The sequence below is a fragment of the Aspergillus niger genome (assembly GCF_000002855.4).
Source record: "Aspergillus niger supercontig An16".
In the NCBI taxonomy this organism is placed as follows: Eukaryota; Fungi; Ascomycota; class Eurotiomycetes; order Eurotiales; family Aspergillaceae; genus Aspergillus; species Aspergillus niger.
In genome coordinates this window covers 1,965,705-1,983,109 of record NT_166531.1, presented here as the reverse complement: position 1 = coordinate 1,983,109, position 17,405 = coordinate 1,965,705, and the positions used below count along the sequence as shown (strand labels likewise).

General features: G+C 51.8%; 7 protein-coding genes across 7 annotated transcripts; 3 read left to right on the top strand and 4 right to left on the bottom strand.

Annotated features, from left to right (window-relative positions):
* Positions 1 to 1,647: 1,647 nt before the first annotated feature.
* Positions 1,648 to 5,917, bottom strand: An16g08760 (uncharacterized protein; the record flags this gene model as incomplete). The annotated part of the gene is made up of 2 exons (XM_001398137.1): positions 1,648 to 2,536; positions 2,874 to 5,917. The coding sequence occupies 2 exons, from the start codon at positions 5,915 to 5,917 to the stop codon at positions 1,648 to 1,650; spliced, it is 3,933 nt and encodes a 1,310-aa protein (XP_001398174.1).
* A 310-nt stretch (positions 5,918 to 6,227) lies between these two features.
* Positions 6,228 to 6,880, top strand: An16g08750 (hypothetical protein; the record flags this gene model as incomplete). The annotated part of the gene is made up of 2 exons (XM_059745357.1): positions 6,228 to 6,267; positions 6,600 to 6,880. 2 exons carry the CDS (start codon positions 6,228 to 6,230, stop codon positions 6,878 to 6,880), a joined length of 321 nt encoding a protein of 106 aa, XP_059602792.1.
* A 774-nt stretch (positions 6,881 to 7,654) lies between these two features.
* An16g08740 (uncharacterized protein) lies at positions 7,655 to 8,404 on the top strand (the record flags this gene model as incomplete). Its single annotated transcript, XM_001398135.3, has 3 exons — positions 7,655 to 7,771; positions 7,924 to 8,168; positions 8,248 to 8,404. The coding sequence occupies 3 exons, from the start codon at positions 7,655 to 7,657 to the stop codon at positions 8,402 to 8,404; spliced, it is 519 nt and encodes a 172-aa protein (XP_001398172.1).
* A 402-nt stretch (positions 8,405 to 8,806) lies between these two features.
* An16g08730 (uncharacterized protein) lies at positions 8,807 to 10,086 on the bottom strand (the record flags this gene model as incomplete). The annotated part of the gene is made up of 3 exons (XM_001398134.3): positions 8,807 to 9,451; positions 9,515 to 9,823; positions 9,928 to 10,086. The coding sequence occupies 3 exons, from the start codon at positions 10,084 to 10,086 to the stop codon at positions 8,807 to 8,809; spliced, it is 1,113 nt and encodes a 370-aa protein (XP_001398171.1).
* Positions 10,087 to 10,750: 664 nt separating this feature from the next.
* An16g08720 (uncharacterized protein) lies at positions 10,751 to 12,181 on the bottom strand (the record flags this gene model as incomplete). Its single annotated transcript, XM_001398133.3, has 4 exons — positions 10,751 to 11,329; positions 11,395 to 11,842; positions 11,910 to 11,995; positions 12,065 to 12,181. The coding sequence occupies 4 exons, from the start codon at positions 12,179 to 12,181 to the stop codon at positions 10,751 to 10,753; spliced, it is 1,230 nt and encodes a 409-aa protein (XP_001398170.1).
* Positions 12,182 to 13,186: 1,005 nt separating this feature from the next.
* On the bottom strand, positions 13,187 to 14,205 carry An16g08710 (uncharacterized protein; the record flags this gene model as incomplete). Its single annotated transcript, XM_001398132.1, has 7 exons — positions 13,187 to 13,231; positions 13,304 to 13,481; positions 13,538 to 13,601; positions 13,660 to 13,746; positions 13,810 to 13,906; positions 14,009 to 14,107; positions 14,194 to 14,205. 7 exons carry the CDS (start codon positions 14,203 to 14,205, stop codon positions 13,187 to 13,189), a joined length of 582 nt encoding a protein of 193 aa, XP_001398169.1.
* A 492-nt stretch (positions 14,206 to 14,697) lies between these two features.
* Positions 14,698 to 16,838, top strand: An16g08700 (uncharacterized protein; the record flags this gene model as incomplete). The annotated part of the gene is made up of 2 exons (XM_001398131.1): positions 14,698 to 16,566; positions 16,629 to 16,838. The coding sequence occupies 2 exons, from the start codon at positions 14,698 to 14,700 to the stop codon at positions 16,836 to 16,838; spliced, it is 2,079 nt and encodes a 692-aa protein (XP_001398168.1).
* Positions 16,839 to 17,405: the final 567 nt, after the last annotated feature.

Genomic DNA, 17,405 nt, shown 5'->3' with positions numbered 1-17,405 from the left:
GAAAAAAACAATAGTCAATAGCCCGGAAATTCGCAGGGCTCGTCCCGTCCCCACCAGGTCCCACTTGACCTTGATTATCGCAATCTACTCATCTCGCTGTCGAGTCGTTTGTCAAACACAATACACCAAATATTATCGTAGAGAAAGCAAAAATAACTCGTAGAAAAGACTGTTACTATTCTTACCAGCTATCTGATATTTACTGCATGCTTACTAGAGTATGCACCACAATTTCAGCCCAATATGATACCATCAATACTAGTATGCTGCGGTAAATAGTGATGATAATATCGGCAAGTTGCTATTTATAACCCCCACCCCGTGCTGAAACGGTAGTAGCCAAACTCAGCCACGACACAAGCCACCCTCTGAACCCCAGTCCAACTATCTAGTTTATGGTGTAACTCATCCACTTCTAGATATTATACTACTACTACTACGGTGTACGGAAGTAGTACATATCCAACAGACAATACATTCTTGGCATGAGATGTTTCCCCCCACCCCCCCGACTGGATCAGCCCTGTCTGAGGCTGCGCAAGTTGGAGTCAGAACCGGTGGAAGTTGATCGGATTACCGGTATCTTGGCAGTTGGAGATCGAATTCATCCTGAAATCCAATGTATGTAGTATGAGCGGTGAACAATGTGAGGCTTATATTAAAGATGGTGCTGCGAAAGTCCTGGACAACTACGAAGGCGAATGAAATGGAGTAGAGTGGAACTGTCACATCGTCAGACCGCTATCTAAGGCCCCGCGATGGGAAGGAATAGTAGAGAAATTATCGGCCATCGTGTAACCGACTTCTCTCCCCGGATGGGGACACAGGAGGCTCAAAGGGCGCACCAACCAAGCTTTGGCACAGTGTAAAAGAATGTGTGTGTGTGTGGCATGGCTGATCTTGACATCATTGCGTGGCTGTGCAGTTTGCGCCCGCGTAACTGACTCCGACTTAACCATGTATCTATCTAGCGCACTAGCCAACCAGACTGGTTGGTTTACGGTCCTAGACTACACCTGTCTATCGGGCGGAGTAAAGCCTTGGCTGGAAGGGTTGCAAACAATCAGAATTCAATTTTCATCAGATTGATTCATTCATTTTCTCATCATCTCGCGCTGGGTTCGCAGATCATCCCCAGTCTCTTGCGCATCTTCTCATCAACTCGTCCATCGTATCCAATAAGTACATGCTGTGCAGGTGCTGTGAGGGGCTTCCAGGTCCGGGTAATAGATAAATATAGTAGTAGTTCCACATACATTGATTGTTTGTTTGTTACACATCGAAAGATCAAATGCTCGCTAAAACACGCAAGATGAAAACATAACACACACACAAAAGAGGCGCAACCCCGAAATAACATGATAGCTTCGAGAAGAAGAAAATAAAATGTGTCGGAAAAAATACACTGGTTAGAGAAAGGAACGGGTGTAGGGACCCTCTCATAAAAAAAGTCGTCTCGGTCATGATCAAAAACGTTGGAAGACATAGGAAACCAGAAGGATTGTTGAGGCCCCGCAGCCCCGCGAGGGTCGGGCCGGCAAGATAAGACAAAATGGGGAAAGATCAAAAGTATTTGAAACAAGCCGGTTATTAAAACAGTATCCTGGTCAACATAGCCACTCACATCGCACTACTCGAAGCTCTCGTTCATGTCCTCATGCCGTCCCGACTCCGGCGGGGAGAGGGCGACCCATCGGAACGGGTCGAGTCTCTTGAACCACGACGAGGCGAATCCTCTGACTTCTTAGCCAATTCTTGGAGACGGGCCATGACCACAGGGGAGTCGGAGTACAGAACACAGCCACGGGAGTACGTGCAGGGGTTGTACTTTTCTTCGTCGCCCGCGAAATCCTCGTGAGCTGCCTCGCGCGTGATCCGAGGGAAGGTGCGCAGGATAACATGGCGAGTGGGGTCTTCCTTGGAGCTAAGGCTGCCCTCCTTGGGCGTGCCGTACTCTTCCCAGTCATCATTGGAGACGGCATCGGCGTCGGGCGACGGCAGCGAGGCCAGAATCAGCTCACGTTCCACGCGCGCAAGTCGCCAGGTCTCAGCTGCAAGCTTGACAATCTTGCGGACCGCGATGAGCAGAGCATCCAGGTTCCTTGGGTCGGCAAAGTGCTTCAGCTGGTCGATGATTTCATCAACAATGACGGCGGCCACCACGTTGATCGATTGCTTAGCGTCCGAAGTCGTGTACGCGGCCTTCAGCGTCTGCTGTCTCCAGAACGCTTCCCGTCTTACGGACTTGCGGCGGATATCCATCGACAGCATCTGGAAGAAGGTATCGGCCTTATCGAACCGGCGCCCCAGGGTGAACAGGAAAGGATGAAAGATGCGGTAGGTCAAGGTCTTAGAAATGACATGCTGGACATATGCTGAACGAAGCTCGCACGATGCCGGGGTGTTATCAAGGAACGATGGTAGTTCCGATGGAAGTTTGGATAGAATGTCCTTGGGAGGATCAATTGGAAGGTACGAGAAGTGCTCCTTGGACAAGGAGACAATAAGCCGAGAAAGCTGGCCGAAACAGTCCAAACTAGATTTCGGAGATGTTTATCAGAGCACGTACATTTATAGCGTTATCAACATGTCATCATAGTCATCATCATGATCAGTCTATAGAAAAAGACAGGAGAACAGGAGAAAAGACAAAGGAAATGAAACAAACAAAAGACTGTGGTCTGGTTCTGGTTCTGGTTCATGTTCATGCAGAAAAGAAGAAAAATGCAAACATGACATCGAAATTAAAATGCAAAGATAATGCAGAAGAAAGAAAAAAGAAAAAAAGAATAAGGAAAAGAACATCGGAAGATGAGAGATCATAAACGAAAGTCGGGTACTAAAACACATTCTCAATGCACTGGGTCACTTACAAGAATGTATCACCCTTCGTGCTCTTGAGGTCAGTGGCTTCTCCAAGGCTGTGAAGGGTCTTTCTCAGCCTGTCGCAATCTTTGTCCAAATTATCAATGGTGAGGCGCATTCCATCCACCGCATGCTGAACCTGCTTCTCCTTGACAAGATTATCCTCCTCCAGTTTCTTGTTCTCCCGCTCGCAGAACTCCAAGGCCTGGATCTTGTCCGAGAGCCGTCCCTCCAAGTCGGCCTTCTCATCAGCCCACTTCTGCTGCTGGTCGCTGTGCTCCTTCTCCATCTCTGCCACCTTCTCTGCGTGGCTATTGTTGAGGGACTCGACTTCGCTAGCGTGGGTCTGACGGAGGTCCTCCATCTCCTTGGCGTTTGTCTCAATGGTAGTCTCCAGTTCCTTCTGCTTGTCTGCGAGTTCGGTAGTTCTGGTTTCAAGTTCTTCCTTTGTCGAACCCAGCTCGGTAACCTTCGAGTCGAAATCGGCTTGCAGTGTATCGTGCGCTTCCTGCATCTGTTGCTTCTGGTTCTCGTAATCGTTCTTCATCGCGTCCTGCTGGTCGAGCAACTCGCGCTCGCGTGCTGCGAGAGCCTCAGCTGCTGCCTTCTCGTCTTCTGCCTTGATCTCCTCGAACATCTCCGTCAGCTCTTGCTTCTGAGTGGCAAGAGAGGACTCCTTGTCCTGTCTGGCAGCCTCCATATCCCTCTCGTAGGTCTCGTGTGCCTCTTGAAGGTTGGTGTTGAGGGTCTTGACCTCCTCCTCCAGCTCGGCCTTGGTCTGCGATAGCTCCTCATTGGCCTTCTCCGCATCATGTAGCCTCTCCTGAAGGTCCTTCTTCTTCTCATTCTCGTTGCCTAGCTCCATGCGGAGCTCATTGATGGTATTCTTGAGTCTCGTTGATTCCTCCGCACTTTCACTGGCTGCCTTCCGCATCTGATTCTGCAGGGCATCGATGTAGAAGTCTTTGTGCATCAAGTCCTGCTCATGTTGGTTCTTCATCTGCTTGAACTCTGACTCCCGCGCCTGCAACTTGCCCTTGGTGGTCTTGTAGCTATTGAGCAATCGGCCGATGTCGGGAATGGCATCCTGGATCCTCTGTAGAAGCTCAATAGGCTCTTCATGTTCGTGTGGGGGCGAGATGGTGCCTCCTTTGCCATTCAGAGGATGGCCATTGCCGAAGCCCAGGTTCTGCAGGGCCTGGAAGGAAGCAGCCGACCCGGGGTCTATAGAGCCTCGAGGGGTCGGATGCATGTTGGGGGAAGGTTGATAGTAGGCATACTGGGGGAGGAAGCCATTGGCGCTCATGATAGGCGAGTGATAGGAGGGGGGGTAGGGCGGTATGGCGGTTGGCTGTGGAGGCATCCTCGCCGTCATTGGCGGAGGAGCCATTTGTGGGGACATCATCGGAGACATGTGCCCACGTGCTAGAGGACTGCTGACTTTCGGAACGGGTGAAGCGGGTTTCGCGACAGGCGAGACGTGTTTCTGTACAGGTGATACGGTCTTTTGCACAGGTGATGCAACCTTCTGCACTGGAGAATATTGTTGCACGGCGGGTGAAGCTGATTGAAATACGGGAGAAGCGCCTGGCGGTGTGGGAGAGGAGCTCCTTTGCGACAGAACCGTTGCTTCCCGTATTGGCGAGGCGGGTTGGGCCATCGGTGAGGTATACTGCTGCACCGGAGAATGGTAAGGTCGAACTGGCGACGCAGATTGGTGCACCGGTGAAGTGGCACGTGGTGTAGCAGCAGCGCTCTGAGGACCAGGCGACATAGACTTGAAAGACGGGGATGCAGTGCGTTGGATTGGTGAACCGCTTTGGGGAATCGGAGAACCAGGCTTCGAAGCGGGAGTAGCGCTTGAGGGGGCGAACGTATCAGAGAAAGGCGTAGGCTGAGCGACCACTGTATCGGCGAAAGGTTCAGACATTTCAGGAATATGCGAGTAAGTCTCTGGAGCTCCAGTGCTGGAGCCAAAGGGTGCTGCCACGAATGAACTGTCCGTCTGGGGCTGTGGTTCCTCCAAGGGCTCCCACGACTGGGTCGGGACGAATGAAGAATCCAGCGGTGTCTGCGGTGCTGTTACTGGCGTCTCCTCGACTGTTTCAGCGGCGCCGCTAGCTTCAGTCAGGAAAGGGTTGGTCTCGTGGTGCTCCTCAGCGTCACCCGCGTGTTGTTCCGATGTGCCTATTTCCTCCCAGCTCGACTCTTGTGGCTGTTCAGAATAGGTCTGCACATCGTTCACGTCGGATTGCTCAACTTGGGCGGGCTCAGGAACTGCCGGTTGCTCGAACCCACCCTCCTCGTTCGCCGGCGGCTGGACTGGTGCCTCGTCTACGGGCACAGTCGAGTCTGGCTCGACGGAAGCCTGTGATTGCTCCAGTTCCGGTCCTTGGTCTGGCACCGACTCTGGTTCTTGTGGAGGTTCTGGTACGGTTTCAGATACGGGCTCTGTTTCTGCCGGCTGTGATTCGATCGGCGCCTCAGCTGCAGGTTCAGCTACAGCTTCAGGTTCAACTTGAGCTTCAGCTTCAGTGGGCGGTTGTTCTTGTGGCTGCTCGTCAGGTTGTATGTCTTGCTGTTCTTGCAGACCCTCTGGTTGCTGTTCTGCTTGTTCAGAGGTGGGCTCAAGCTGAGCTGTCGGTGGCTCCTGAACTTGCTCTTCTACTTGCTGGGGCTCTGATACCGGCTCTTCAGTGGAGACCTCGGGCTGTGACGACTCTTGCTGCGGGTCTTGCTGGTCCTCCTGAGGGGCCTCTTGTTGGCTCTCAGGCTGGGCCTCTTGCTCCGAGGTGGAGAGCTCGGGTTGAGGTGTCTCTGGTGGTGGTTGTTGTTCCTCTTGCTCTGGTTGTTGCTCTGGCTCAGGGGTAGATAGCTCAGGCTGAGGTGTCTCTTGTTGTTCTAATTGCTGTTGCTGTTCCACTTGTTGTTCTTCTTGTTGTTGCTCAACAACAGGAGGGTCAGGCTGAGGTGTCTGATTCCCAGAGGCCTCTTGGTTCTTGCCCTTCTTATTCTTTTGTTTGTTAGCGGCCTTGTTCTTGCTCTTTGCCATGGTGGGCGATAGTGATGCGTGCCCAAGTTAGAATAAGGCTGTAAGACGTGTTCCCAATAGCTAAAGAAGTAACACGGTCAGCGGAGACGAGATTGGGTGGCTGCGGGTTTAACACTGTACATTTGTAAGCGCGTTCGGCGGCGTCGTGATATATTCCGAGTTGATATAGATACAGAACGAAACGCAGGGGCCCGACAAGGTAGGTGATCACACGGTCAGGCAGGAAAGAAAGTAAAAAATGAAAATAAAATAATTTTAGGGGGGAAGGAGAAAAGAGAGGGAAGAAAAAATAATTAGGAGAATAGGGAAAATGGAAAAATGCTCAGGCCCGTTGAGCAGAATCTATGCAGGTGGGCGCAAATAGTTGGAATACACGGAAGACAAATCACCGGGTGTCGAATGGCAAGTTTGCCAGTGGACAGACACTCCGGAAAGCCAGGATAGATTTCCACACGCTGGCTCTTAAAATAGTTGAATTCTGAGGAATGGGATTCGAGAGAAGAGACGATGTTGGGGAAAAAGAGGGCAGCTAATAACCGGTTCCCAGTCACGCCCAAACAAGAAAAAAATGCATGGTACAAAGGGCTCCGGCCAGCCTCAGGGGGGCTGGGCGAGGCGCGACGGCGGACCGAACCTTAGAGGGCAATTGATACCCATTCTACCAGGGAGTCATAGACTGTAGGAGTCCGACTAGGCGAGAAAGGCAAGAGAAACACACTTGGGTGCAAGAAGGGAGTCATCGGAGTGGACCGAGGCGTTCGAGTCCGGACTCGAAGCGGATCCAATCAGCAGGCGGTGTCACCAGCATTGGGCATCAACGACTCGATCATTTGGGGGTGGCAGGGTGAATCAGAAGACGAGCAGCGGAGCAAGCGTCCTAGAGCATGCTATTTCGAGAGTCCAAGAGTCCGAGCTCTCTCTCACACTTCAAACACCGCCGAGGGGAAAGAAAGAGAGAGATGAGGGGGGGGCAAGTCGAGTGGGCGGGGAGTGGACAACGCTAACCAACGATCGATGACATGTCGCTGTTGATATCCAAACGTTTAGGAGCCCACATGAATTGGCAGAACCTGAAACCCAATTGCTGCCGCGCTAATCGCAAGCAGTGGGGAGCGCCATGTTGAAGTGAGGCAGTTAGCCATGCATCGGGACCACCCAGGGTGTGCGGTGTAGGAACACCATGACTGACGAGCCAACACAGCGACCCGCTCACACTTCACTGGATGGAAATGTCCCAACCCCCGTTCAAGGCGAAAAGGAGGATTGATTCCATGATCCCTCTAGGATGTTGCTGCAGGTAAGGCGAAGATCGGGAGGGTCTGACGGTCATCATATCATATTTGACCGACATGCAGGGAGTTTAGGCCGACAGAGGAGGGGGGGAAGGAAGGATGTGTTTGCACCGCAAGACGTCTGGGGCAGGAAGATTTACTTCTTCACTGACCAATCCACATGACAGTTGACAGACCGATTTAGTCATGGCAGCCTTACTGTTGTCCCAACTGAGCTAACCAGTTCTGGCTATAACTGTCTTATACTACACTAGTCCCAAAATGGCTCCAGTCATGTGACTCACAGTCACCGGACTGGACCAATCAGCCCAAACCCAATCCAGCTTTCCAATCACGTGCGCTCCGCCTCGAACCGCCTTTCTGCGCTTTCAACCTCTCCAAAACCCCCCCGGCGACGACGACATCATAACTCGATCCGCCGCTGCCAATTGTCTACCTCCACACCATGTTCTTCGCTAGGCGATCGGTGGCTTCGGCGCGGCTCCTTCTGCGGAACCAGCAGCCCCGGCGATTCGACTCGCACGCAGCTCACCATGCCGAGCCTGTGAACGAGAGCTTCGGCGTACGTTCTCCCCTCCTCCAATGGGAACGCAAACGAACCCTCCCTACCCTCGCCGACATATACTCCTATTATACCATTGTGGCATTGGTTCCTGCATGAACGAATAGGCAAGGCTTTCAAAGCTAACATCTTGATTTTACGCACCCATATAGCGCAGTTTCTACGTCACCTTCGGCACCTTCGCGTCCGCCTTCGTTCTGTACCAGGTGTCCAAGTCGAACGACAAGTCCGACTCCCCATCATGGATCACCAACCTCATCCACAAGTGGACTCCGGATGAGAAGATCTTCGAGCAGAGAAACGCCATCCACACGGCCGCCATGGAGAAGGTCGCTCATGACCGTCACTTGTTCGCGAGTCAGGGACCTCGCGAATTCATTGAATTGAAGCAGCCTGAGTACGTCAACATACCCTCTTCTCGGTTATGGTGCATGGTCTGTGTGTATGCTAATTGGACATTTTCTTCCTTGGTATAGAGTCAGCTTCAGCGCCGTCGCTCCTTACAACGTCGCCCCCGGCCAGAGCGCCGATCTGAGCCATGTTGTCGCTCACTACCAGCGTCAGAACCAGGAGATGGAGACCGCCCGTGTGGCCCGGATGCAGGACGGCAAGGTCGTGTCTCTTTATGAGTAGGCGAGCATATTGAACTAAGCAAAATGTGATTCTGTTGTTTTTTTCTGTGTTATGAATATGTCGGTAATAGACATAGGAAGCAGGGCTTGTTGTACATATACCGGGCAGTGTTCAAGATCTTTTCTTTATTTTTATTTTCCGTTATCTATTGTCCGCAGATGCGGTTGTCCTCAGCATAAGTTTTCTAATAGGCATATCCAGCTGTGACCGCAAGCCACAGTTACATACAGTACTCTGTAGGTCCCTGTCGATCAGATTGGCCCCATAGCCGATACTAGTCCTAATGCCCAATATGAACAGCAGAACCAATAAAATCACATCTTTATATAAGCTCCCGCAACCACCATAATTCATATATATATACTACTAACCATGCTCCTAAGTATATAAGTAGTAGTATCATCAAGCACATCTAACCCCCAACACCACCCTCCCCACCCCCTCCGACTTAACATCCAACCTCTCCTGCACGTCCACCTTGACGCCCTGAGCACCAGCAACGCCACCCAAAACCGCCAAAAACTCATCCACACCCCCTCCAACCCCAAAATAGACCTTCTTCGCCGCGACCAGCGCCCCGCTCTGCTGTCCCGGAGTAGCAGCAGCACGACGCAACAACGCAACTAACGTCTCGGAGAACGCCCCCAGCGAAGCAGGCGAGTAGATGGTCTCAGAGGCGAGGACGAGTGTTTGGGAGTGAGATTCTTGCTGGGAGAAGACTAAGTCCACGAAAGCAGGTGACCAGGCACCGGAGATAAAGGAGATGGTGATGCCGCGGGCAGAGAGGTCTTCTTGAAAGGATTGGATGAGGGTGGGGGTTATGTCGAGGAGTTCATCTTCTTCTGACTCTCCTTCGGAGGGGGAGGAAGAAGATTGTGTGTAGTGAAGCCATGTTAAGAGGAGGTTAGGGAAAGTAACGAGGCGGAGGACGGCAGAGTTGTAGTCTGCGAATGTGAAGTGAGTTTTCTTTCCCTGTGCTGTGGTTGCTGGGTTCGAGAGGAGCTGTGCGAAGAGAGATAGTGATGGGATGGCGGTGCCGGCGCCGAGCTGGGCATCCTTATCAGTATCGAAATACACTGGATGTTATTCATGGTAGGTAGGGCTACATACCTCAATAATATGCCTATCACCAGCAGACGTCGACACACCCAGCTCATCAGCATCAACAAGCACCTTGGCTAAATCAACTGCACATTCCCAGGTCTTGAACCCGCCTTCATAGAAATTGGGCTTAATGTCGCCTTTCTCCAGACCGGCAATCAGCTCCTCGTTGTTCTCGTCGGGCGTATCTTCCGCCATGAGTTGGGCGCGGATATCGAAGATGTCCCGACGAGCGAGGGTGAGGTGCTTGGTTGCAGCGGCCGTGTTGATGGGGAGTCTGAGTTTGTTGAATGAGATTTGAGAGGGGAGAGTTGGGATCTATGGAATTGTCAGTAGTTGATACTTGATGTAACATAGGGTAGGGTAGAATAAGTGATATATCAAATGATAAAATACCAGAAGAGTGTATGAAAGTTACTCACCCACTCAGCCACATCATGTTTCTTAGCTGGAATCAGCTCCGGAAGTGTAGATCCCGCACCAGCATTCTGGTCATTGTTCGTCTCGTCAATCTCATTCATCTCCGTATCATCGATATCGATATCGTCCCCCGCAAAGCCGAAGCTGAATGTGGATGTCATGTTGTATTGGGGGTTTTTTAGGCGCAGTTACCCACAACTAGACAAGATAAAATAGAGAGCTTCTTCGGCTATAGTTTTATATGCTGTATGCACAGCGGATTCCCAAATTTGGAGAAGTAGAAGATGGATGTCCAGCAACGAGGTGGGGTATCCTATGATCTACTTCAGATGAAGAATTGAATAGTCTGAGCCCAGTATTGTTCTGAGAAAAGGGCCAAGACAGTCAGTCAACCTCAGAAGACACTATTTCTGATATCTCCTGTCTAGACAAGGTCTGATGTATATTAAATTGCCAATGCCTGGTTCTTTTCCCTTGTCGCTTCATTCGTCCAAATTTTGCATTTTCGTTGTCAATGATGACTAAGCATTGTGATCCGGCGCTGAAACCGGTCCTATACATAGAGTATAGAGTTGGTCTTAGATTGAATAGTACCTTTATTTCCAATGATACTTTATAGTAGACTGAGAAAGTCCTTGTACAAATACTAGTACTACTAAATTACTTGGCTTTCAGAAGGTATATATCTGGTGTCATGATTGGGCCCGCGAGAATGCTACGCAGGACCCTCTATCGTCTCACATTTATATATATCGTAGAAACGCTCTATGTATCGTCCCAAACACGCAGACAACGTAACGAACAAAGGGAAACATCACATATCATCTAAGCAGATCCATTCTCGACCTGAGTCGCAGCCACAGCCTTCTCAAGAGCCTGAAGGGCGTCGGCCAAGAGGTCCTCGGAATCCTCAACACCGCAGGACATACGGACAAGGTCATCGAAGACACCAGCAGCCTCGCGCTGGTCCTTGGGGATACCGGCGTGGGTCATGCTGGAAGGCACCTCGCAGAGAGACTCGACACCACCCAGACTCTCAGCCAGAGTGAAGATCTTAGTGTACTTGCAGAAGAGGTGAGCGGCTTCCTGACCGCCCTTGATACGGAAGCTCAGCATACCACCGCCCATGCCGTTGCGGTGCTGCTTGACGGCAATGGCGCGGTTGGGGTGAGAGTCAATGCCGGGGTAGTTGACGGCGATGACGTTGGGGGAAGCCTCGAGGGCCTTGGCAACGGCGGTGGCGTTGGTGGTGGCCTCGCGCGCACGCAGGTGGAGGGTCTTAAGACCACGGTGGGCGAGCCAGCAGTCGAAGGGGGAGGGGACGGCGCCGATGGCGTTCTGGAGGAAAGAAAGGCGCTCCTGCAGGCTGTCGGAGTTGAAGGCGGCAACACCCATCAGGACATCCTGAGATTATTCTTATTAGCAAGACTTCCGTTGCCAGGATAGAAAGATGTAAGAGCCGAGCTTACAGAGTGACCGTTGATGTACTTAGTGACGGAGTGGACGACGATATCGGCACCGTGGTCCAGAGGGTTCTGAACGTAGGGGCTCAGGAAGGTGTTATCGACGACAACCAGGATACCGTACTTGTGGGCCACGGCAGCGATCTTCTCGATATCGACCAGGCCGAGGGTGGGGTTGGAGGGGGTTTCGATCCAGACCAGCTTGGTCTCGTTGGGGCGGATGAGCTCCTCGACGTCGAGTTCGATGCAAGGCGAGAAAGTCACCTGGACACCATGGGCGGAGGCAACCTTGGTGAAGTACCGGTGGGTTCCACCATAGACATCGGAGACGGAGACGATGTGAGAGCCCGCGGCGAGAGACTGAAGGATGACGGCGGTGGTTGCGGAGCCAGAGGAGAAGGCAAGGGCATATTTGGCGTGTTCAAGAGCGGCAATGGCCTGCTCGAAGTTGTCACTGGATTCCAGCAAGTCAATAACCCATATAATGTATTTTCAACTATGGCGATTCCAATCCCACTAACCGGTTGGGGTTCGAGCTGCGGGTGTATTCGTAGAGACCGACGGGGTTGCCGACGCTGGTTTGCGCAAAGGTGGTGGAGAGGGAGATCTATCACCAGCTGATTAGCGCGTGTACAGTAGAAGTGAAGGCAGTGTCCGGAGAAGAGTGCGAACTCACAGGAGCAATGACAGCGCCGGTGGTAGGATCATGAGGAGCACCGGCGTGGACGGCCAAAGTTCCGAAGCGGCGATCCTGAGGGGTCGACGCTCCGTTCTGAGTGGGGAGAGCAACCATTGTGACGAGGAAGGGAGGGGGGAAAAGTTTAAAATAAAATAATAGATAGATGCGAAATGGGGAATAAGAAATAAAGAAAAGTCAAAGCGAGGAAAATAATCAGAACAAGTCGCTGTGGTCTAATGCGCGCGCGCAGTCTTGTAGAGCAGTTGAATGCTAAAAGACAAGAGGTGGGTGATGAAATCACAGGGCCCCTGCAAGACGCAATGCGGTCTAATATAAGCCAAACTCAAGGTTTCTAGGGTTGCGATTTGTAATGGCCAAGGAAACGAGAGAAAAAAAGGATCGGTGAGACGAAATCACTGAGGAATGAACTGAGACGAGCGCACAGAGAGGGGGCAAGTGCTTTGAAAATTTCTGGCTGATGCCGGGTTTCTTTTACGTTGCGCAGACCAGATGCTGGAGAACTATAGGACGAAGTGGTCGAGAAGGACCCGCGCCGAGTTCCAGAATGATTCTTCACTGTCTTTTTTTTCCCCACCCGCGAGTTTATCGCCGCCTTTAACCGTCGCTGCGCCGACGCCCTTCCGTGTTGACAGCCTTAGTTCCACCTCTAGTGTATGTGTCTGCTTTGCGTTGTTAGGTGTCATTTGCACTCCCTATCTCTATCTACTTACGCCTTGATTTATCTAGACTCTGCAACGGTTTCACTCCCTTCCCCCAATTCTAGCCCAATCGGCATGGATGCACGGTCGCTGGTCCTGCAAGGGGAGTAATGATCCATGGTTCCTGGGGATGGGCTCATACCATCCCTTCATTTCGACATCAGTAATCACTATTGCGCCAACCTGATAGAATTTCAAGGCAGTTTGAAAGCCAAGATCATGTCATTATTCGTCTATCGATGGGAGCGATAATCGCCGTCTGCAAACATCCATATCCCAACGTGGTATATCCAAGTCCCCTCTTTACTTTTCTTTTGAAACCCACTGTATGTAGTGTACAATGCAATCCTATCCACGGAAAGCTCTTCGTATTCCTCCCCAAAACAATGCAAGCCATCAATCACCACCATGAGATCGGACCCAACCCTGCCATTTGCATCGATCCCTATACCATAACATGTTAGACTGTCTTCAACATAGGTAGAATCATATACTTGGAGTAAGGCAAGTCACTCACAATAATCGAATATGGAGGTTTCCGCTCGATCGCGGCGGCATCTCCTAGATCCGGTGCATTGGGGATTTGGTCGTGCCATTCTTCCATCTCAACGCGGAATCGAACAACTTCACCAACATCAAAGTAGAAAGTGGAGCCATCTTCGTTCTCCCAGATCCAGACTTGATCCGCGTAGTCACTGGTATTTGTCAGTAAGCTGAGAAATCGCAGAGTTGGAATAGGTGGTACACTCACAATCTGGCGCCATCCAGGAGTAGATCAGGGGGCACGAGGATATCGTTGAAGAATTCCACGGCAACTAGGGAGTTGTCAACATCATGCATCAAGCATATACATGGCATGTACGGAGTACTCACCCTTAATGCCATGTTCTGTCGCACTCGAGATCTTCCCAAGCATGATCTCGCCCTTGAACGGGCGGAAGACAATCAGACGGAATTTGACTGTTATAGGGTCAGTCTCTCTGCTACACCGTAAGATCAGAGTAGATAGAAGACAGAACATACCATTTACATTGACAAGTCCAGTGCCGTGGCCGATCAAACCATCTGAAGACTCTAGCAGGTCATAGAAACCAATACATAGGCCGATCTTTTGAATAACCTATGCACAACAGAGTCAACAATGTTTGCTCACAAGCATCGCTCTCAGACCGTGCTGAGCTTAAAGTACATGACGAAAGGAACTTCACGCGCTAGTACATACTTTGTTGGCATACTTCTCGTTGATGTTATCCTCGAGAGCCACCGCGCTATATTTGGAGAAATCCTCCGGGGAGATCTGGATAAGATCGGAGACCGTAGTCTGTGAGATACAGGTCAGCTCATACTCCACTATCGGTATGCACTGGGTGCTTATAGAAGCGAGAGTAGTAGTAGTCGATCACTAACAAGAATGAACATGATGAATTGAGTCGCTTGACGTAGCGCTCAAACGGTCGGCGGGGATGAAGGGAAAAAATATCGGAGAACGGAAATAGATCTTTCTGTTCTTTTCTTTCTATTCCAATACAAGCAGTCGGATGGAAGTATTCAAGCGGTCGGGACTCAATCCCATATTAAATGGCCAGTCCAATTGTTCCCCATCCGGCGACCATTTTACAATTATTATATTGGAAATCACTTTTAGCAGCAGAAGCTCAATGCGAGAACCCCCTGCTTCCAGCCAATGGCAGACAGCGGATCTGCCACGAAATTTTTGCCTGGAGAGTGAGGTTGGCCCCACGTGAGCGGCACGCGATTCCTGATTCTGCTCGGAACGGAACAACCAAAGAGGCTCTGTCACTGAATCTCCGGCCGCCATTTATTGAGTTGCGCCCTCGTCAAGCCTTCGCGATGTCGGGAGGATGGCGTGCATGCTGTCTCTCTTTGAAGGTCGTCTGAGATCTTCTCGCCATGAACTCCCAGGGGTTCTCTTTTCCTCCTCCCCCTCCTCCTCCTCCCTCCCAGCAACAACAACCGCAACAACCGCAGCCGCAGCAGCAACAATACCGTCACCATAATGCCAACTACCCTCCTCAATATGGCGGTCAGGGCTATTACGGCCAACGAGGTGGTCATGCTCAGGGTGGCCATTTCAGAGGACGTGGGAGGGGTTATGGAAACCGAGGAGGTGCCCGTGGAGGTCACTTCATGACACCAGATAACCGCGCGTACCCTACCGCTACACCGTCGACTGGCTACGCTCAGATGAACTACTCTGGGTATGCCTCGCACCCAAACCCAGCAACCCAAGCTACTCCTTCGCCATCGCAAAACTTTCAACGGGCCCCGAATGCCTCCTCCTTCCCTCCTTCGCAGCCTTTTACGCAAACCGCAGCCCGGGTGCCGCCTTACCAAGGCCAGCCTAACTATGGGGGAACTTATACTCCGCCTACCGCTCAACCTGGGTCTATGTATCCTTCGGCCATGCCTACCCAGCAGCCGGTCAACCAGCCAGTTCAGACGCCCATGGTTGCCCCACCTATGCGCTGGGGGTTTGAGCATACGGGACCGACAGGCTCTTTCGCCGGAACTCAGCGCGGCGGACGCTTCAATGGTCATAACGCTCAGTCACACAACGGGGATAGAACAACGCACTATGCCAACAAACGCGATCATAATGCAGCCTTTGGAAAACCCCAGTCTGTCGCACCGCGAGTTCCCGCACCGCCTCCGGTTCCAAGCTTTGGAAACCCACTCCCTGTCAAACCCCCGCCACCCGCTGATGCCACAAGGAAGCCAAAGAAGAAGAAGAGAAAGCACAATCAGCTTGGACTGACCCCGAGAACCGAAGAGCATGAGTCGAGCGAGGAGGAAGACGATGTCGATGAAGAAGCGAGGTTAGCCGGAGCAGCTGCCAACACCACAGCTCTCAAGGTCACATATCGCGGGAAGACTTCCACACTGCAGTCGCCAGAGGAAATTGCTGCCTGGATCGAGGAACGGCGAAAGCGGTATCCGACGCAGGCGAAAGTGGAAGAGAAGAAAAAGGCCATGGAAGAGGCGAAGAAAGCACGCCAGGAAGTACAGCGGCAGAAGGATCAGCGAAAGCAAGAGTCCAAACGAGCGCAGAAGGACGGTCGAAATAAGAAAGCAAACGACAAGCAGCCTAATGACCAACCGGTCGACCCCATGGATGCTGCGGCAAAGGCCAAGGAGAAGGCGGACAGACTACGGCGGAAGCTCATGAAAGAAGAGAAGCGAGTGGCCAAAGCCGAGGCTGATGCTGAAAGGGCTCTAATGAGGGCTGAGGCATTGCAAAAAGGTTCGGCCGATGCCAACATAGACGAAACTTTGGCCACTGGACAAACCCAACCGGCTTCTGCAACCGGGACCAAGGCAGATGCAGGTTCGGAAGACAAATCTGTCAAACCCGGGCCTGCTGCGGCCGAGGAATCAGGAGTCGCCAACGGCCATACGACGTCTGCAACAGATGTCAATATAGACGCCGGGAAGCCCGAAGAGGCTGGGGACGAGGTCAACATTTCGTCTCAAGATGACTCCGATAGCAGCGATTGGACGTCGTCGAGTGGGTCAGATTCCTCCTCGGATGAATCCGACAGTGACTCGGACTCTGCGCCGGAGGAGGCGACCTCTCGACGAGAAGGACCCGAGCGGGTACCGCCACCCCCTCGCGAGAACAAGAAAAAACCATGCCATCACTTTGCTCGAACCGGTCGCTGCAGGAACGGAGATAAATGCCGATTTTCGCACGAGACACCTGAGCGAGGGAAGAAAGCGAAGCCAACGGAGTCTAAGGGGCGAAAGGGGCTTCTACAAGCGGTGAGTCCAGCACTCCCCAAACGCATGCTGCTGAGAACGTGACTAACATGTGCAACCGCCAGCTTCTGGACCGCCAAAAGGGAGAAGAAGACCGAAAAGTCATGGAAGCAATTGCATGGCTCGGAGAAAACGGATTCCTAGATGCGCCAAAGGACCAAGAGGAAGCTAACAGGTCGATATCGGTGACCGACGGCGCGGAGGCTCCGCAGCAGGCAGCCCCCAAGGATACAATCTCGGGGCAAGAAACCGATGCTGCCCCAGTGACTGCCTAGTATATAGTGTGGCACCATCTTGAAGGCCGTATCGTAGTGTGCTGTATATACATAGCTAGACTAACGCATTATAGTACGTCTCGTGCCAGGCTCCATCGTGCTCGAGCACGGCAGACAGTTCAGATTTTCATTAGTGACTCGTGCCCGTAGGCTGTATAGTGGGGAGTGAGTTCGGTGTTCTTTCGTTGGTCCAAGAACCGAATCTAGACGAATCAGAGTTCGGCCATTAAGTGTAGCAGCACTTCGGACGAGAGCGTAAAATTGCCATCGCACCATAGTGGCCACCGGAGCTCACTAACAAAGCGATGCGGCTGCAACCTCAGTTTAAGCCGACTATAGATAGTAGGTACTTTAGGAAAATGGATGAATGAATGGATGGGTGGGATAGGTGGCGCCTCCCCGCTTCGCGCTGCGCTTGTGAGTTAGCTCAAATTGTTAGTGCTCTGGTAGATAATTCTTAGCTCCTGGCTATAGACTAAGTGAGGACTTCGAATGATGGCATAACGCTCGGACGGAGTTCATTTCCCATGATAGTCTAGATATGATGGATGCCTAGCGAGGGCGTGG